Genomic DNA, 19,159 nt, shown 5'->3' with positions numbered 1-19,159 from the left:
AAAATATCAAGATAAAAAGAAGAATTGGGTAAGTATTTTCAGTTTAACAGCCAGATCCTATAACGGAGCAAGTTAACAGTTGCGAAACTCCTAAATCTGGAGAGACCAGATGTCAAAATTCATGCCGAAGAGCAGCCTCCGGGAGTAGGCGTGAGCCGCCATGACCCGGGATCGAACGTCGACTCGTATCTTGCAGTTCTACATATAACCAAGGCAAAAATTGTTAGCCAGAGTCTGTACACTATCAATCCTTGATGCTGTCATTTTTTATTGTAACTTATACTACTTTAACAGTTTATAAGGTAACCGAATACGATTTTTTTAAGCGACACAGCTACATTGAAGACTCACTTTTGAATAAAGAAAATATTGCGAATAATTACCTTCGCTGATATCTCTTGTATGACTTTTTGGGCGATTGAATAAACAAAAACGGCCCCGACGTCCCCGGCCTTCTGGATCGCCTCTATTTGCGACGACGAGTCGAGTTTCAGCAACCGATTTCATTAGCCTATATTTGCTCGACAAAAGGGTCGCGTTTCCGTCGGTGCGACGGCTATCCAGAGTTCATAGAGTACACACAGGACGACCAGGTTTAGTTGTGTAGGTGATAGGGTTCCTGTTGGACACCCACAATGGCCGAGACGGCTTATTGTGGCATTGTGGGGCCCGTAGCCGCAGAGATCTAGTCAGCCGAGAGCGCCACACAATGTACTCGCGCTGGAACAATTGCCGCCGTGCACGGCCGTTGCGATGCGCTGGAAACTTTGTATGAAGATGATGTACAAGTTGAGGAGTGTAAGTTTCTTTGTGATGTGTTTACTTTCATAAAGAAATCGGGGAAAATCGGACGCGGTGTGAGATTTTAAATAGTGGGACTGGCTAAATGGGAAGATCTCCAAGTATATGTTTGTAGAATGAAACGTGATACAAAAACTAGGAGATTTGATGTTCCGTTGAGCTAAAATCACTTCGCTTCCCGCATGACGTCACATGGAGAGTGATTTCACTGGTTCATTAGTAGAATTTATATAGTAGTTTATAGTTACGTATCTATTAAATAAAACGTAGTTTTATTATCAAACTAAGAACATACCCTTCAGTGCTATCGACATTATTCGGTAATTCTTGTTCAGTTTTTCAGAATATTATTTGGAAAAACGGTTTCTTTGAATCTTCTCCCAAAGAAGGAGATCGAGCACTGTGGCGGAAGGCTACATTGAAGACTCACTTTTGAATAAAGAAAATATTGCGAAAAGAACACTGAAAGTTGATAGTGGTAATGATAAACCAAGCACCGTTGTCATTTTTCCAAGAATGAGGGTAGTGGTGGTTTATTTAATTTTAATACTTGTTCAAACTGTGTATTTAATATCAATGTGGATGAACAAAAATTATTGTAAATATTGTTGAATAAACTGTTATAAATTAAAACTTGATTAACACTTTTAATCTGAGGATTAAAAGTGTCAACTTTATCTCCTAGGATTAAAAGTGAATACCTTTGTTGCTAAGATACCATTTTTTTTTCTGTAAGGGAAATGTCAACTTTAGAGACTTCAGAGTCAAAAAATGTCGCAGTTTCGTGACGGCTGGAAAATATAATTAACGGATTTGCTGTCTGCTGCCTGTTTCAGGTGCAGCAAAAAAATATACAAATAATAATAGACGATAATGATTAAAAAGATTTATCAATCTCAAACATACCAGTTTAAGATGTACCTGTACATGGCACGAAAGTCAAGCTATAAAGATAAGTTAGCATTATCGACGGCATTGCCCTTCAATCCGATACAGACAATATTTACAAAACGCCGTTTACTCTCCAGGTGACGTCATAAGATGACAGAGGATAACGTACTTACATATCTACACCAGGGCGGATCTGTTTTGAGGTGGATGTGAGAGGTGGCAAGCAATTTTTTTCTGGATTACCTTCAGTATAACTCGCATAATAAAAGTGTAGATTCCTAGATCTGGGCGTGTTCCGGAACATTTTCAAAATGTATAAAAAATTTAAAAATATACCTAATTTATCTGAGTTTTTTGCTTACATCTTGGAACCTACGTATTTTGGAAGAATATTGTAGAGGAAAAAAGTTTTAGAATTGAATTTTACACAATATACTGTAAGTTAAAAATATTTTAATTGCTCCGAGGGCATTCTAATTTTGGTAAAAACAACTTTAGAGTATAATAAAACAACACACCAAATTTCGTTCGATAGTTTTCGTTTTCGTTAGTTTTGTTAGTTTTCGCAAAATGTTTTGAAAAGAATTTTGAAATAAAAATTTCGAATTTTCAAAATGTTGAACAGCCTCAAATAAAGCATCTAGATCAGGGGTCGGCAAGTAATTTTAGGTGCGGTCCGGATACTTTTGAAAATTTTTAACGAGGTCCAGAAAAAAATTCATATTTCTTATTTTTTTTATTTTGATTTGGACTCAAATTTAATCTGCTTACTAATTAAGAACTCAAAACACCCACACAATTGTAAAATACTAGAAAAAATGATAAGATTGGCACTTAAACGTAAAAAACATTTTTTAAATAATTTATTTGAGTAATTTATACTTTCAAAAAATTTTTGGCGGTCCAGTATTTTACCTTCCGCGGTCCCCCAGTTGCCGACCCTTGATCTAGATAATTGAAAATTTTTTCACATAGAAAAGACCGCTCAACCTTTCAAATGATTTTTGTAAAATTGAAGTCGGTTGATTAGGACAGTCACAGTAAATTTTTAAAATTAACACTCTTTTTTTATTTTTTAAACAATTAGATTACATTGTTTAAACAAATTAATAAAAAAAATTCTATTTGGAAATTAATTTTTTTATTAAATACTTATAAAATTAAGAAAAAATAGTACTTTCAAACTATAACTTTTGAAAAAAACTAAATTGCAAATTGATGTAATGAATTGAATGCAATCTAATTGTTTAAAAATAAAAAAAGAGTGTTAACTTTAAAAATTTACTGTGGCCGTCCTTATCAACCGATTTCAATTTTTCAAAAACCATTTGAAAGGTTAAGTGGTCTTTTCTATGTGAAAAAATTTTCAAGTATATAGATGCTTTATTTGAGGCTGTGCAACATTTTGAAAATTTGAAAATTCTTTTTCAAAATTTTTTTCAAAATATGATTTTGCGAAAACTATCAAATCGATTTTAATGAAATTTGGTGTGTTGTTTTATTATACTCTAAAGTTTTTTTGTACCAAAATTAGAATGCCCTCGGAGCAATTAAAATATTTTAAAAAATTATCCAAAAAACGATTATTTTGCCTTATTTTCATCAATTATTGCTATTTTGCAACATCGGTAATAAATTTAAACATTTTTAACGTAAAGTATATTGTGCAAAATTCAATTCTAAATCTTTTTTTCCTCTTCAATATTCTTTCAAAATGCATATAGGTTCCAAGATATAAGTAAAAACTAAGATAAAATAGATATTTTAAAAAATATTTAATAACATTTTAGCAATTTTGAAAATGTTCCGGACCTCGCCCAGATCTAGGAATCTACACTTTTATTAGCTTGCCCCTCTTACATCCAAAAAGTGGGATATTTCGACATATCCGTCCTGGTCTAATCTTCCAATTTTTCTCACAAGTACAATTTCTCAGTCCAATAATCCAATCTTGAAATTAGAGCAGTGATTGATTTGATATGTTCTTTTCTTTAATTTTTCCAATCATATTCTTTAATTTCTAATTATAATTTAAAGATTTTGACCGAAGCAATTTAGCAACGTACCTACGCGGAAAAAAACTGGAATTTTTCGAAAACCTTATTATTAATTCCCGCAGTTTTCTGGAACGACAAATGTTTTATTTGTGGAAACTGCAGTTTCAAAAATAGCGTCGGAGAAAAGATACACGCAATTATTTACAGTCTCTCCCAATTCCACATCCAAGAGATCTGTTACGCCCACATCGCCGTCGGTTTCCACCGCCCGAAATCAAAATCAAATAAGCAAACAATCTGCCGCGCTGGCTGATACAGCTCAGTGAAAATATTTCTTTGCAATTTCGTTAAGCCCTTCCAGTCTTGTAGCTCTCCACAATGAGCCTCGTCGCGTGGTGATACAGTGACGGCCCGCATCCGCGGATTCCCACAAAAGGTTCGCTCCACAAAAGATTATTAAGTTTGATGAGTCCCGTTTAGCAGCGACGGAGACCTGGGGCGACAAGGGATTATCCGTACCTGATATACCACCCCCTGAAAATAACTGAAATTTGTAGCAAGCAGTGAATTAAATAGAACGGTGCTGCTCGTTTTACACACAGAAAAATGTTTATGTACAAAGAAATTTTCTTTAAGAATACTTTAAAAAATACTGTTTTGTTTCTTGTTATATTTTTTTGTTGGAAGAGATTTTGCAAAAACGGAGATGTTTACATTAAGCAGCCTCATTTTATTTACCGTGTAAAAGGTATACCCACTTGTATTTCGCTAAAATGCACCGACACGAGTCGCCGCTGTCGCAGAGGGCGCGGCGCGGGTTTCAGATCAAGCTGTCACTGTTATCCACGACTTAATTGTTCAGCGTACCGCTCACTGAAAATATTCCAAGCGAAGTTAAGCAGCTTAGCGTTACCGTACCGAAATTGCAATTCACTCGCAAGTGACTTCATTGTATAATATCTTCTTTCAGGAGCTATTCACTTTTAAACGCTGAAACACCTGCAAACACTGTTTGGCGTTGAGAATTCGATATTGGAACCAGAGGCTTTTATTAACTCGGTCTTAATAAACGGTTAGGGTCAGTGTTTTCAACTTTACTCAGAAATTAGCCTAACTTTTTATTAATTAATTTAATAATCTACCTACGACCAAATACGCATTTTATAGACTTAGGTTGTTGCCGTTGTGTTCTTTATTATTTCAAATGTACAAAGTAATTGTTCCACACGTGTTTTTATTAATTTTATATCATTTATGATGTTATACTGACAAAACTGACAACTGAAGTTTTATTACTGGTAAAATTACATACGGTTTTATCACCCGAAACTTAATTGAATTTTGAAATTATACTGTTTCATGTGTTTCATGATGAACTGTAGAGGGATATTCGCGTAACATTCCTTTGCGAGAATTAATTTATTTTTCGTATATTTACCTAATCTAACTACTCGAAATTCCAAAACATGTAGAAAGCATTAGAAAAAGATGAATTTTTGAATAAATCCATGACAAAAACCTTAAAATTTAATTTTTCGAAAACTGTCGTTAACAGTTGACTTTTACATGATATTTATTAAGGGTCGAAGCAACAGTTTTTTGTCTATAAAACATTTTCCTTTCAAATGGTTTTTGACAGTAAAATTTTAGAGTTCTCTTTTTTTTATTTTTAAACAATTAGATTACATTTATCAATTTGCAATTTAGTATTTTTCAAAAATTATACTTTTAAAGTACTAGGAAAGACGCTTCTTTTTTAAAAAGAAAAAGTTAAATTCCGTTTATTGGTTCTCGAGATACGAACGGTCAAAATTTATCAGCATTTACCGTTAATTTATAAACAATTTAGCAATAATCTTTGATCCAGTGGCTTCGTTTTTCCGAGTTCTAAACTGGAAAAAATTTGTATATACATAAGTTATCGGCAACATAGACAAATCAGCGGAAAAGCTGTCGCTCGCACGCGCGAAAAGTGACTCAAAACACGAAAAGTGGGGGAGGGGGCTTTCGCTCCGAGAGTGAATTCTGAAAACATTGCATTATATCGGATTCTAATGGACCAATTTCGATCTTTTTTTTTAATCTGATGTCTCGCGAACCAAGGAATTCGAATATCGTAATGCCAACTGTCTAATTTGCACATATTTTGTTATAAACAAAGTTTATTATTTATGCATTAAATATACTGTATATTTTACCCTATGCTCCCACTAAACATTTTTTCAGTTTCTGACATGTTCCAGAAACGTTTCCATTTTTCTTGAAACGTTTCATAAAAAATCCATGCAACGTTCTGGTAACCCAATAGAAACCGAAGATGTCCGCCTCAAAATACGTTTCCAATGAAACGTTTCAAAAAATTGGTTTCAGTAACATTCTTTTGATGTTCCATTTATGCACTCGATATTTTTGTTTTACGTTTCAGTATATTTTCAGAAATGTTTGAGTAACATAATAATTTGATTACCATATTGTTCTCATAATGCTCTCAACTTTAGATCATTTTCATTTCAAAAGCGTTTTTGAAATAGTATAAATAGTGTGAGTATTTTTTTAAATATCTCTAATACTCCTTTGTGATATTTTTATTTGTATTGTGAATGACTTAATTNGTTTCAAACTCTCTTCAATTGGAATGTTTCGGCTATGTTTCACTAAGTAAGTTTTCAAGTGCTACATTTCTGTAATGAAACAGCAACGTTTCTAGTTATTGTTTCAAATGTGCAGTAAAACAGCTCATTTGCAACGTTTCATTTACGTTTCGTGTTTAGTGGGCTATTGCATTTTTTCAATGAAAAAATTTGTATATTTCAACACTTTGAATATGCATATATTTAGTTATAAATATTACAATTATTTAAATAATTTTTTTTATTTGGAAATTAATTTTTTTGTTAAATACAGACAACATTAAGAAAAAAATATTACTTTAAAATTATAATTTTTGAAAAAAACTAAATTGCAAACTGATAAATGTAATCTAATTGTTTAAAAAGAAAAAAAAGTGTTAACTTTAAAAATTTACTGTGGCTGTCCTAATCAACCGATTTCAATTTTTCAAAAACCATTTGAAAGGTTGAGCGGTCTTCTCTATATGAAAACATTTTCAAGTGTCTAGATGCTTTATTTGAGGCTGTGCAACATTTTGAAAATTTGAAAATATGTTCAAAAAATTTTGCGAAAACTCGAACAGATTTTAATGAAATTCGGCGTTGTTTTATTATACTCTAAAGTTGTTTTTACCAAAATTAGAATGCCCTCGGAGCAATTAAAATATTTTTAAAAAATTATCCAAAGAACTTGATTATTTTGCCTTTTTTTCATCAATTATTGCTGTTTTACAACATCGGTAAATAATAAATTTAAACATTTTTAACTTACAGTATATTGTGCAAAATTCAATTCTAAAACTTTTTTCCTCTTCAATATTCAACCAAAACGCATAGGTTCCAAGAAATGAGTAAAAAACTCAAAAAAATAAAGTATTTTCAAAAATTTTTACATTTTTCCAATTTTGAAACTATTGCGGACCTCGCCCAGATCTAGGAACCTACCCTTATATTATGTAAATTGTACTGAAAGTAATCCAGAAAAAATTTGCTTGCCCCCTCTCACATCCTCCTCAAAACAGATCCGCCCCGGTCTGGTCTATATGACAATTTTGCAAGAACAGCTTTTCTTTTAAAGATCCCACTCACCTGAAACAACTTTTCGCAAAACTGGAATTACTTGGCCCCAAAATTAGTAGGTAATGCCATTTGTGTTCTTTCATTTAAATACTCCCTGTGTACTAATTGCTTTGTAGTAAAGGAACGAAAACCCTATTTTGAAGGTGGTATTTTTTATTAATCGACTTTTAAATACATACGCCCCATTTTTTTGTCCTACACTCACTACACTGTCTGTTTATTTGGAAATGAAAAGCCTTGCATTCCTAATAATATCCCAAAGACTGAGACACCCCGCTCGCAGTCAAACTATCTCAAACTACTCGAAACCCAACAAAACCCTCATCGGCCACAATATTCGAGTATTTTGTAAACTATTTTTACGTCACCTAAAAATAACCGAACCGACAAAAAAACCAACGGCGGCGACCCTTCCCTAATCGTGTTTTTTTTTAAAAACCAAAACACTCCGGAATCGTTTCGGGTGAACGACGACAAGGGGTGAGCAAACAGGGAACAACTGTCAGAGTCGGAAGTCGTGTTGGACATCGCATGTGTTAATACAGATCGGAAAATGTGGGTGGAGGTGACCTGTGGAGGTCGCGACTGTTTCCAGGTATTGCTGGGGGGTTCGATTCAGTCTGCACGGTCTTCTACAGGGCGATTCTTTTAGCGTACACAGAGAAACGTCCTGTCCTCAGTTATATGTACATTATTGCTCGAACTTAGTTGTAATGTGTAACTGACTTTTCTATTTGCAGGATAGATTTTACAAGTGCCTCTAAAGAATCCTCTGATGGACAACAACAGTTGAATACCTTAAGCTATCTGCAGCTCTTGTCACTGCGTTGCTATATTTTTGAATTTAATAATCTGCTTGCCTCGCAAAGTTGATCAGATACAAATGAAGTCATATCTCGACAACCGGCATATGGAACTTGTTAAAAGCAGAAGAAAGCAATACACGCCATACAGAATTCGGTGATAGATGAAGATTACTTGATTTATGACGAACACTAATTGAAGAGTTGTCAATGACGGCATCTATTATATCTTTTTCATTTTGTACATTCACTTCAGTAGGACGAATGGCCTTTTTTGGAGCGGGGTTACACTTTAATGCTAATTGTAAGTGTCAACTGAATAAACAAAATGACACAGATAAATTGTTATAGCAACCATCGTTTCTATTTATCAGGCTACTTTGATTGAAATATGAAATTATATATTTTTAAATGTTTGTACTTATAGCTGTTTTACATTGACAATTTATTCATCAATAAATTGACGAAGTTCTTCATCAATTAATTGATCAATAAATTGCCAATGTAAAACAGCTTTAAGAAGAAATGTTTGCAATTAACCCAGGCAAAGTTTGTCATAGAGCTTCTAGAACATCTTGTATTTTTAAAATATGGATTTAACTCTACTTGTATCCTGTATCCCACGCAATATCCATGTAAAATTTTTACATGAAAGTACCCTTTCATGTTGCACCGCGATGTTCATTATCCTAGAAAGAGGATATTATGTTTCACGTCGCAACTGTATGACAAAAAATATTCGTGTAGGTACCTATACATCGATACGCAGATCGAGTTGTTTACTCCATTAAAAAACTAAAATAACATATGTTTTACATTTTGTATTAATTCTCAAAATGCCCAAAAGTAATACAAAGGTAATTATATTTGTAGCATTTTTTGTTACCGTTGTGTATTTCTGTTACACTTACTAGAATCATTATTAAATAAATATGCCTATTGCATCTAATTTGTAAGTTAGGAGTGACTCAAGAGCCACTATTAGGTCTCCTTGTATTAACACAATTTATAAACGACCTATTTAAATACTATATGCTCGAATATCTCCAAAATTTAAAGTTTGACTTTCATGTAAATATAAATAATATCATTTTGAAATATTTCTTTATAAAAATCAACAATATTCCAACTCTAAAACGATAAACAAGTGTAACAAAACTTACCATGAAACAAGTTGGATTCGCAACAGTCACCAAATGTCACACCAGGTCGAATCGTGGTTCTCCGAACAGGAGATAATGCCCAATTAGCGCCGAAATATATCCCGGTACCGACGCGTGTCGCACGGTAGACGTCGCGACGCTTTGTAGGCAGGCAACACGTGCTCTATCCTCCACGACAGGCGACCGCGTTGTGGAGGGTGGCAAATGCGATAATAATAAAGGGGGTGGAGCGTCTCTGCACGTGAGGGAGGCGTTTACAGGTGATACACGCATAGATTTACTAGATCCTCTGATTGCTCCTCGAGGGGAAATATTTTTTAAGTAACAGTTGCGACTTTACAATTTTCACAAAAACTTTAATTTTTCGATTTTATGATTCGCATTTTGAGGTAAGTGTTGCATAATTTAGTTAATAAATCCTGTCACATCTCTGTTTGAACTAAAGTTCAAAGTTCGTTTGAACTAAAGAGCCTTAATAGTTGTTATTTTAAATTTAAAATAAAATTATCGCACCCGCTGAATGAATATAAAATTTCTTTAACGGGAATTGAAGTGTTTGTTTGAAATGTTTTAATTTTTTTTGGGAGCTCTGTCTCTGTTATTAAAGTTTGTGCGTACATTGAAGATGATTTGTTTTTTTATAGGTTAAAAATATATCTACAAAAATTTTTCTAAACATATAAATATGAATTTACAATTTTTATAAGACGTAAAATGATTTAAATAATCTAGACAAGAATACATCTATATTGTACCTTATTGAGTCGAGTTGAAATCGTTGTGGCTTTTTAAAAGTAACTAGTAATTTCCATATTATGCTGTTTGCCACCCTGTTTCCCTGCTACCTTTCAACTACAATGGAAATAGACAGCTGATTGCACGTTTTTGACATACTGTTGTTTTTATATTCTGTGTTGAATTGCACTTTCCGGCTTTGTTTAAAAAAAACGTTGTTTGGAATTCGTGTATTTGAATAAACATTGACATTGTGCAATTTTCAAGCAGACACGCAACAGAATATAGATGGATATATCAGTACCTTCCCGTTTTGCCTGCTTAAAAATAGAGGACGAAGAATTTCGTCCCGTTTCCAACAGGTCCACTAAAAAGAAACAGGAAAAGCAGGCGAAGAAAACCATCCCAGTTAATGGCAGCAGCAAAAAGGTACCCGGTCAACAGAACCAGGTAAATACTAAACGATTAAAAAGCTAAAAAAATTTAGTAAAATACGTTTTATTAGCCTCAGTCTTCTACTAATGCTTCATCGAAGAAAAGCAGAACAAAAGGGAAGAAAGAAGACAAGCAGTGGGAGGAGTGGAAGAGAAAGGACGATGAGTTTGTAAATGATAATTTCGAACAGGATTTGCAGTGTGCGATACTCCAATCGAAACTCGACTTTGAAAACCAAAAGAAAAACGCTTCGGTGTCAGTGATCCTTACAACACAAGACAATAAGATGAAGAAGAAAAAGACAAAAACTATGTCCTTAGATCAGTTCCTTGAGGACGGTAGTCACACTTCCGCGAAAGGTAAATCGCAATTCGCTGGTGTTTTGAATAAATAATATAAATAAAGTTTATGTTTGTAGATAATGAAAAAGATCCGGAGGTGGAAGATGGGAATTTTTTTGAAAACGTGATGGTATCTGCCAAGCAAGAATTGAAAAAGGAAAAACTAGAAGAAAAGCGAAGGGAAAGAGCGAGTAATATAGAAGAGGTTATTAGTTTAGCTCAAGCCCAGGTGAGTTACATAAATAAAACATAACGCCTTGTTTATTTAGTTCCGTTATAGGAAAAATTAGAAATAGAAAAAGCGAAGAACGAGCAATTGCAGCAAGAACTGGAAGAAGCCAAGAAAGAAATAGCACTGGTCAAGAAACGGAACACCACCCTGTGCAGCATGTTAAGCCAAGGGGAAAGTAAGTCGGAATTAAACCCTCGACCGTTCTTTACCGCTTTTTATTTCAGTGAAAGACAAGGTGGGCGTCCTCTTGGAATTAGAAAGACTGACCACCGTCAAAGAGGAATTAACCGAGGAAGTGGCCAGGCTGCATAAGTTGTTAGAGCAAGAGAGGTCTTCCACAAAGGCTAACAATGCCAACGTTAACGGGCTGCCAGAAACTCACAACGCAAAACACAAAGACAAGGTAAGAGTTTGTTTTTAAAAATTATTGGCTGCCGATTTGCTTTTTTTTTGAGTTCTGAAAAAATGTTTAGTTAGAAAGTGTTACCAAGCGTCGAATTTTCAGGCAGGCGAACAGCACTTTTGTGTACGTTGGTAGAAATAGGCTCCCTCAATCCCATAATTTTTACGATGTCGGTACTTTTGAAGGGGCTTTTTTGGGTTTTCTTAGGTAAATTTTCGTTTTTCTGCGGCTCCCACCAAAGACAGCAAATTTTCACTGTGGGAGAGAGAGGCGAAACTCGACGGGAACGCCCATTGTCGAAAATTCAAAAACCGACAATCTCCGGCAAACGTCACGTGGAATTTTGCATTTTTCGGGTCATTCGAATTGCGGTGGGTCATTATTTTGCCGTTAGGCTTCGACTCTGATTGTTCAAAGACGATATTGCATTTACATATTCCGAACGTATTGGCATTTTATTACTATGATTTTACCTTTTTTATGTTGTTACTTGCGTAAAAATCCGATGCTTAAATATTACCGGAAATATTTGAATGTTACATGTACGGCTGCAGACACAAAAGGTTTGACCTAAAACCTTTAATTAATTTATACAGGGTGATTTATTAGAATCTGATGTTAGATATTTTAAAGGCGCATGCGTGCAAAAGACTGCAAAATTTTAGGGCCGTCTGAGCTCAGTGAGTCTATTTTTTATGATTAATTAAAAAAATTTTAAATATTTTTTTAAGTTTAACACCTTGTATCTTTTTAACGAAGTGTCCTAGATAAAATTTTATATGAAAGACTCCTTAAAATTCACCAAAGAATGCGAGTTTTCATTTTTGGTCACCGTTTGTGAATCACCCTGTATACAACAAAATTAATAATACTTGTTTATAAAGGGCCCTGCATAGTTTAGGTAGAAAGCTTTTTATTGTCTACAGCTGTACATGGAAACGATATTCACTAAAACTGTTTTTCATTTCGACTTATATTTTCCTGAAATATTATTTTATGTATTTTCGTAATTTGTTCGTATCTTAGTATTTTTGCATGTCCCTTTTTGCTTTTGTGTTTATTTATTTATTTGTTCTTTTTGCAGCACAAGAAGAAGAAAAATTAACATTAGCGTTTCCTTTGTTTTGCCTGTTTTGTACGTTTTAAGACTGTTTTGATTTACTTTTAATTTTTGTATTGATTTTTTTTAATACTTAGATGTATCGTTTTCCTGTTAGTGAGAATCCGTTTAATCCGATACTTCTGTTGCTTTTCAGAATAAGAAGTAAAACTTCAATCAAACTATTAGTTGTAAGAGTACATTTAGTGTTTGTATTTTCATAACATACGTGCAGGCTGTTTTGTTGTTAAGAGAGGCGATTTTGTGATATCTTCGTACTTTGTAGGAAATTTCTCTTTTTTTTTATTTCGGGCAGTTTGAAACTTATTTCGCTGAAATCGTTCCGAATCCGCTCGAAATGTTCTAATTTCACTAAAAGTATTTTTTAAGTTGAAATGCCTCTCTTAATGTAGAGGAAATGTGTAAGTTCTAATAAGCTCTAATAAAATTTATATCTGTACTTCGTTTTTTTTTTTAGTATTTATAAGGAACTAGAAAATTACACAGAAATACTGATTATTCAGTGAAAACAATATTCCTTTATTCTCTATACACCTCTTTGAATATAGGGTTGCATAAGTAACTGAAGCGTATTCAATTTGCTCACGAAAGAATTTAAAATGTCCTTAAAAATGAATTTGACTGGTAGCTTTGCTTATGTATATACTTCACAAACAATCATCTAGTCATCGAAATTGGAATGGTCGAATCTCCAATCTTCAAAATAATTTTTTAAGCACCATCTGAAGATCTAAGCTGTGAAATGGAATACTCCTTTTATTTGAAATTTGACATTTCACATTTGACACTTGACGTCTGCAAGTCCGTGACGTTTGACATCTGGCATTTTCAGATTTAACTGCGTCCTAATTTTTTTAATTCGACTTGCGACGTGTTACAAACTTGCTTTGCATATCTCGTACCGTTCATCGTTCAAAAAGCCGGTTGAAAGGATAAAGGTCTGTTACTACACAATAAGAGGTAAGACTTTTTCAGTAAATAACTATTTTAAGCCATATTTTATAATATGTCGTAAATGAATTGGAAAAAGTTATCGTTAATAATTAAAAAATAATTGTCCCGTGTTTGTTTTACGAATTTGTGCCGTTATCGCTTGTAATTAGTGTAGGAAATTGATAGAAAATAGAGTAATCATTAATCAATGTATTAACAATTATTTCGTTTCTAATTTTTTGTGTATTTTTTATTGCCAAGGAAAAACGATACCTGATAAAACTTGGGTCTAATATAGCGATTAGAAGTGTATATTTTTGAAAAGATATTCCTATACACTGTGGTATCTATATCCAGTGCATCCGATTTGTTAACTTTTATTGATGCAAACTTCTGCTCAGCAACATTCCTTTGATCTAAAATTAACTATCATAAACAAATGTTGGGCAATCATCTTTAATTATTATTCCTTTCCAAAACGATCGTTTTGCCCACATTATCATAAATAGGTGTTTCCGTGGGCAGCATATCAACTATGTCAGTGTAACCGCCTCGAAACAGTACAGTAAATAATGTACATGTTCTTAATGGGTGGTAAATAAAATAAAAATAGGCGTGCCTGGAGTGAACTTTATTGGTTTAAATTTAGGTTTACCTTGGCTTTCCACACTTGCCATAAATAAACTTGTTCAAAAGGCAAGTCTGGCCGTTGAAGTGTGGAGGTCCCTGTGGTGATCTCAAAATATTTTTCTGGCAGAGGTGCATTGCATTTATATACTTTTTTATTGATACAATGAGGCATTCATGTTTTGTAGTTGAATTTTGAAATTTTAAGTAATAATGTTTCTTTAGAACATTATTTAGAAACAATAATTGTATACAGGGTGTTTTGTTAGTAATTGGATGTAAGCCAACTAGATAATCCTTATCCCAGAACAATGTGGAAAACAATTAGGCTTCTGTTTATCAATGGTCAAAGTCTGGTACAAATAAAGTGGGTATAGTAATATAATAGATATTACTTTTAAAAACAAGAATGACCTTATTTTGCTTCAAGGTTCTGAATAATAACAATAATTTCATTTTTAAAAGAAACTATAAAGACAAACAAAAATATGTTTTATATTTTCCATTTTCGTTATATTGAAACAAAAACGTTAAATAGGCATGTGAATAATAAAAAAAGAACTAAACGTACATAAAAAACAATTTTTTATAATTCGAGGCCAATAATATTTAGATAATATAAATATTTATGAAGTCACTACTACAAAATCAACATATTTTTAATATTTTTCTAATTTATAATTATTTCCTTGTATTTGACTTTATATGTATATGTTACCTTGTAATAATTATTTATTCAATTATATGTCTAATGTATTTAACATCGTCGATGGTTTGTTAATTAAATCGGTTGTGTTATTATGTAAATATCCTTGGAGTAGAATTGCTTATTAATGATGATGACTAATACAAATTTACATGATATGTCATTTGCACAATATCCCTGGAACTTTTATTCCATTAATACAATATATGAGCGGACATAAATATGTATGTTAGAGGGCAATGACTGATTGATTTTTCAATAGAATGATAAAAATAAATACATTTTCTTAGTGTAGTATCGATAGGGTTTGAACCATGACGGACCGTTTGGATCTACTGCTATTGGGGGCCACAGGCTTCACGGGAATTCACTGCATTCCCTATTTACACAAATTCTCCAAGTCCAGTGGCCGCAACATGACCTGGGGCGTTGCTGGCCGCTCGGAAGAGAAACTCAAACAGGCTTTGGAGAAAATTGGAAAAGAAATCGGTAAGATTGAGCGTCAATTTCAGTAAAAGATATCGTTTTCATTTTGTGTCGGAATAAAAAATATTTTCCATATTTTATTTTGAAAAATATCTAGAGTGCGTTAATCTGTATCTTAAAAAAAAGAAAAATCGAAGTAAATAAGATTTTTTATACAAATGAATGTGTTTCCATCGTGGATAGTTCACACTTTATAGCAAATTTGTAGAAGCGGATCTGGAGAAGATCCCCACCATAGTTGTCGACATCAACGATGAAGAGTCCTTGTTGAAGATGGCTCAAAGGGCGAAGGTCGTCATAAACTGCTGTGGCCCATTCTTCCCCACCTTGGGGGAAGCCGTCGTAAAGGCCTGTATTGCGGCGGGAACCCATCACGTGGATGTTAGCGGCGAGCCACAGTATATGGAGAAAGTCCAGTTGGAGCAAAACGTGGCGGCCAAAGAGAAAGGTAATTCCTATTTTCAGCTCAGGAACGTTATTTTTAATGAGGAGTCGTTTACTGTTCTTTGTTGGGGCTGATCGAACGTCAAAAAATAATATTTTCTTTTTTTAAATTAAATTTGGTCATATCTTTTTCAAACAACAATGTATTGCTCTCGAATTTGGTACAAAGTCTTTGAAGATGCCAAATAAGTGTAAAAGAGAGACAACTGTGTCATGTCAGTGCTTGTCATAAGCATACAAGTGGAAAGACGCGTTATTAATTTCACTTTTTAGTTATTCCAATAAGTATCGTTAAAAATGGAACCGCATGCAGGTATTAGTGTCTAATTTGTCTAAAAATACAGTTGAATTTAAAAAAAATCTAATTTTATGATCTTTATTTAAAAAAAAAACTATTTTCGTGATCTATGGAAGAAATCCTCTATTTCTTCGAAGTGTAAGCATCGTGATTGACGCTCGATCTATGTTCAGGTGTGTACGTGGTCAGCGCCTGTGGTTTGGATAGCATCCCCGCGGATCTAGGTATCGTTTTCCTCCAGCAAGAGTTCGAGGGTACCCTTAATTCCGTTGTCACCTACATGGAGGCGTGGGAGGAAGGTAGTCGATCTACACCGGGTTCCGCAGTGAATTACGGTACTTGGCATTCAGCCGTCACTTCTCTGGGTCATTGGAACGACTTGGTCGAACTGCGTAAGAAGTTGTTCCCCAAGAAGTTGCCCAAGTTCGAGCCGCAATTGAAACATAAGTAAGTCTATGCGATCTGTTTTTTTTACAGTTACGAGACTAATGGTATCGCGGGTAGTGAATAAATTTATCCTTTTAGGGTCATGCCGCACAAATCTAATGTCGTTGACGGCTGGGTCGTTCCGTTCCCCGGCTCGGATCGTTCGGTGATAAAGAGGTCCCAGTTGTACTTTTACGAGGTGGATCAAAGAAGGCCCGTACAAGTCGGGACTTATTTCGTTGTGAAATCGCTGATGGGGCTGATCCTATTGGCCATATTCGGTACGATTTTCAGCCTCTTCACTAAATTCTCGTTTGGAAGAAAACTTCTATTGAACGTAAGTCGAAATATCCCACGTGTCATTGGAAACCGATTTTTTTCATATTTTCCAGTATCCGGAGATTTTCAGCGGCGGTTACTTCAGTAAGAAATCGCCTCCGGAAGAGAAAATCCAAAAGTCTTGGTTCCAGATTACTTTGTACGGCGAGGGGTGGAAGGAGAAGTTGACGGACAAGGACGACCAGTACCCCAAACCTTGCGACAAGTGCATTGTGGGGCGAGTCAAGGGGAATAACCCCGGGTACGGGGCCACATGTGTCTGCTTGGTGTTGTCGGCCATCGTAATTGCCACCGAGAACGATAAATTGCCTGGAAAGTAAGTTTTTTTTTTGTTTTTGCAGGTATTGTACTGAGTGTCCAACTTTTCTGTTCCATAGAAATTGCTCCTTTCCATTCCGTCCTTGGTTTCTCCTTTACACACGTCTTCTTAGTATTTCTTTCTTAGCGTTGACTAGATTGGCATTTGTTTTGTAACGTTTTGATCGAGACTGAAGCGTCGTTCGTTTCAGGGGAGGAGTTTTGGCTCCGGGGGCGGCGTTCGCAAAGACGTCCCTCGTCAAACAGCTGAACGAGAACGGCGTCACCTTCGATGTCATCTCGCAGAAGGATCTGTAAACCACGACTGGCTCGCAATTTATTTATTTCATAAGGGTTACTGCAATTACTAAGTATTTTAATATGCATTTAATCGTTTCTGTAGGTATTAGATTTACACGTAACTTAGTTTTGTACTCGATTCGTATTGATATTTTAAGGTCGGCCATATTTCGGGATAACAAATTGTGTTTTTGCATTGAAGTTAGTCAAAGAACGTGAATTAGATACGGAATCTGTTTGTTTGTTTTTTTTTTTAATTGAAGTAATGTAATGTTTGTAGGGTTTATCTGTACGTCTTATACTTTTGCAATGGCTTAATGTATCTCTAGAGACTGACAATGTGCTTTATGATGGATTATTAATTATTATCGTGTATACTGTTGTAACGGTCTAATAAAAATTTATATTTTATTGGAAGTTGGCTATTTTTTCTGTACATGCGACAAGGTGGAGGTGGATTTCTACGCCTAAACAAGGAATTTATGAACGCTAATCTCTCGCACGAAGGTGTTCACATGGAATCATCTCGGATACAGTAAGTACAGAGGTTTCATAAATGATTACAAGCCACGTGACCCCCGAGCTTAGGCAACCAACATAGCAATGTCAAAGTAAAAATATGTACATTTTAGTGTTACCAATATTAATGATTCGTTTACAATGAATAGTGACAAACTGTTGAGTTTATGCTCGAGATACTGCAATTGCCAACTGGTTGAATAGAATCTCGTGAAAAATTAATAACGCCAATCGCCAGCTGGCGAAAGAGAAAGTTGTGTTCTAACGTATCTAATCTAAGCATGGATTTGATATTACTAATATTCTTTTGTGCTGAAGAAAGTGAATAAACTGAAAGTGATTTTTATTCGCTTCAGCTTGTACAGAAAAGAACAATATCGGGATAAAATGTTGGTGTTGAAAGGAGTTAATGTTTGAGGTTATAGTTTTGTTTTCAATTTTCATATTTGTAGGTACTTTTATAGAGTTCTAGCAGGTTAGAATGAAAAAACAGCCTCAAATTCTAGTAGTGGTAGTAAGAAGTTAGTAAGTAGCAGTAGCACTTCTAGCAGCACTTCACTTATTTACTCTGACTGTGACATAGCTGTTTTACTTGGACAATTTCATGAATAAATTTACGAAGTTCTTCATGAATTAATTTACGAATTTATTTGAAAACGGTTTGGTTTTACACTACACTGCTACAGACTTATTTGATACATGAGTCAGTTCTACCCCAGATTATCAAATTAATGCTCTACCAACAAAGAAGCAAATGAATTTCAAAAATGTCACCTTTCCACTCTTAATTAATTGTAGTGGTACAACAGCGGTACTGTTTTGACACATATATAAATATTAATTTTGTAAGTAACAAATCTGTAAAAACAATATAAAACTAGTACGACGCCACAAAATTATTTACATTTTCCGATAACAACCCATAACCTCCTTACTGATTTGAGATTGTTTGAGTTTGAAATTTGTGGCTGGAAATTTGTTGGGTTGGTACTTCTGAACTTAATTAGAACATGTTCTAAATTTAAGTTCATGCAGTAGCGATTTGCAGATTCAATTTGATTGGTTGAAATAAAGAATTTTTGACATCAATTTCTTCATTTCAATAGCTTTGTTCCAAGTGCATTAGAACATTAGGCATTATTAGTGCATACTGCATAGACGCAATCGCATTTGA

The 19,159-nt window shown here is 34.3% G+C and overlaps 2 protein-coding genes across 5 annotated transcripts; both read left to right on the top strand.

Moving 5' to 3' along the window:
- The first annotated feature begins 10,212 nt into the window (after positions 1-10,212).
- Positions 10,213-13,049, top strand: LOC108917796 (G kinase-anchoring protein 1-like). Of its 2 annotated transcripts, none has more exons than XM_018724555.2 (6): positions 10,213-10,529; positions 10,585-10,873; positions 10,933-11,084; positions 11,136-11,262; positions 11,312-11,490; positions 12,747-13,049. In XM_018724555.2, exons 1-6 carry the CDS (start codon positions 10,368-10,370, stop codon positions 12,756-12,758), a joined length of 921 nt encoding a protein of 306 aa, XP_018580071.1. In that variant the 5' UTR covers positions 10,213-10,367; the 3' UTR covers positions 12,759-13,049. The 2 variants fall into 2 exon arrangements, with proteins under 2 accessions (XP_018580071.1, XP_018580070.1); XM_018724554.2 differs by having other exon boundaries at positions 12,575-13,049.
- A 368-nt stretch (positions 13,050-13,417) lies between these two features.
- Positions 13,418-17,883, top strand: LOC108917890 (saccharopine dehydrogenase-like oxidoreductase). Of its 3 annotated transcripts, none has more exons than XM_018724702.1 (7): positions 13,418-13,570; positions 15,181-15,365; positions 15,571-15,810; positions 16,278-16,551; positions 16,630-16,867; positions 16,923-17,185; positions 17,379-17,883. In XM_018724702.1, the coding sequence occupies exons 2-7, from the start codon at positions 15,191-15,193 to the stop codon at positions 17,482-17,484; spliced, it is 1,296 nt and encodes a 431-aa protein (XP_018580218.1). In that variant the 5' UTR covers positions 13,418-13,570; positions 15,181-15,190; the 3' UTR covers positions 17,485-17,883. The 3 variants fall into 3 exon arrangements, with proteins under 3 accessions (XP_018580218.1, XP_018580217.1, XP_018580216.1); XM_018724701.1 differs by having other exon boundaries at positions 15,172-15,365; XM_018724700.1 differs by having other exon boundaries at positions 15,167-15,365.
- Positions 17,884-19,159: the final 1,276 nt, after the last annotated feature.

Source organism: Anoplophora glabripennis, unplaced genomic scaffold (genome assembly GCF_000390285.2).
Source record: "Anoplophora glabripennis isolate ALB-LARVAE unplaced genomic scaffold, Agla_2.0 scaffold17, whole genome shotgun sequence".
NCBI lineage: Eukaryota > Metazoa > Arthropoda > Insecta > Coleoptera > Cerambycidae > Anoplophora > Anoplophora glabripennis.
This window is presented reverse-complemented; position numbering and strand designations above follow the sequence as displayed.

Bases quoted from the DNA above. Each gene is read 5' to 3' on its own strand.
- LOC108917796 (XM_018724554.2), top strand. From the start codon at position 10,368: ATGGATATATCAGTACCTTCCCGTTTTGCCTGCTTAAAAATAGAGGAC. The intron at 10,874-10,932 runs GTAAATCGCAAT...TTATGTTTGTAG, and splicing joins TAGTCACACTTCCGCGAAAG to ATAATGAAAAAGATCCGGAG. The intron at 11,263-11,311 runs GTAAGTCGGAAT...TTTTTATTTCAG, and splicing joins CATGTTAAGCCAAGGGGAAA to TGAAAGACAAGGTGGGCGTC.
- LOC108917890 (XM_018724702.1), top strand. From the start codon at position 15,191: ATGACGGACCGTTTGGATCTACTGCTATTGGGGGCCACAGGCTTCACG. The intron at 15,366-15,570 runs GTAAGATTGAGC...GCAAATTTGTAG, and splicing joins GAAAATTGGAAAAGAAATCG to AAGCGGATCTGGAGAAGATC. The intron at 16,868-16,922 runs GTAAGTCGAAAT...CATATTTTCCAG, and splicing joins GAAGAAAACTTCTATTGAAC to TATCCGGAGATTTTCAGCGG.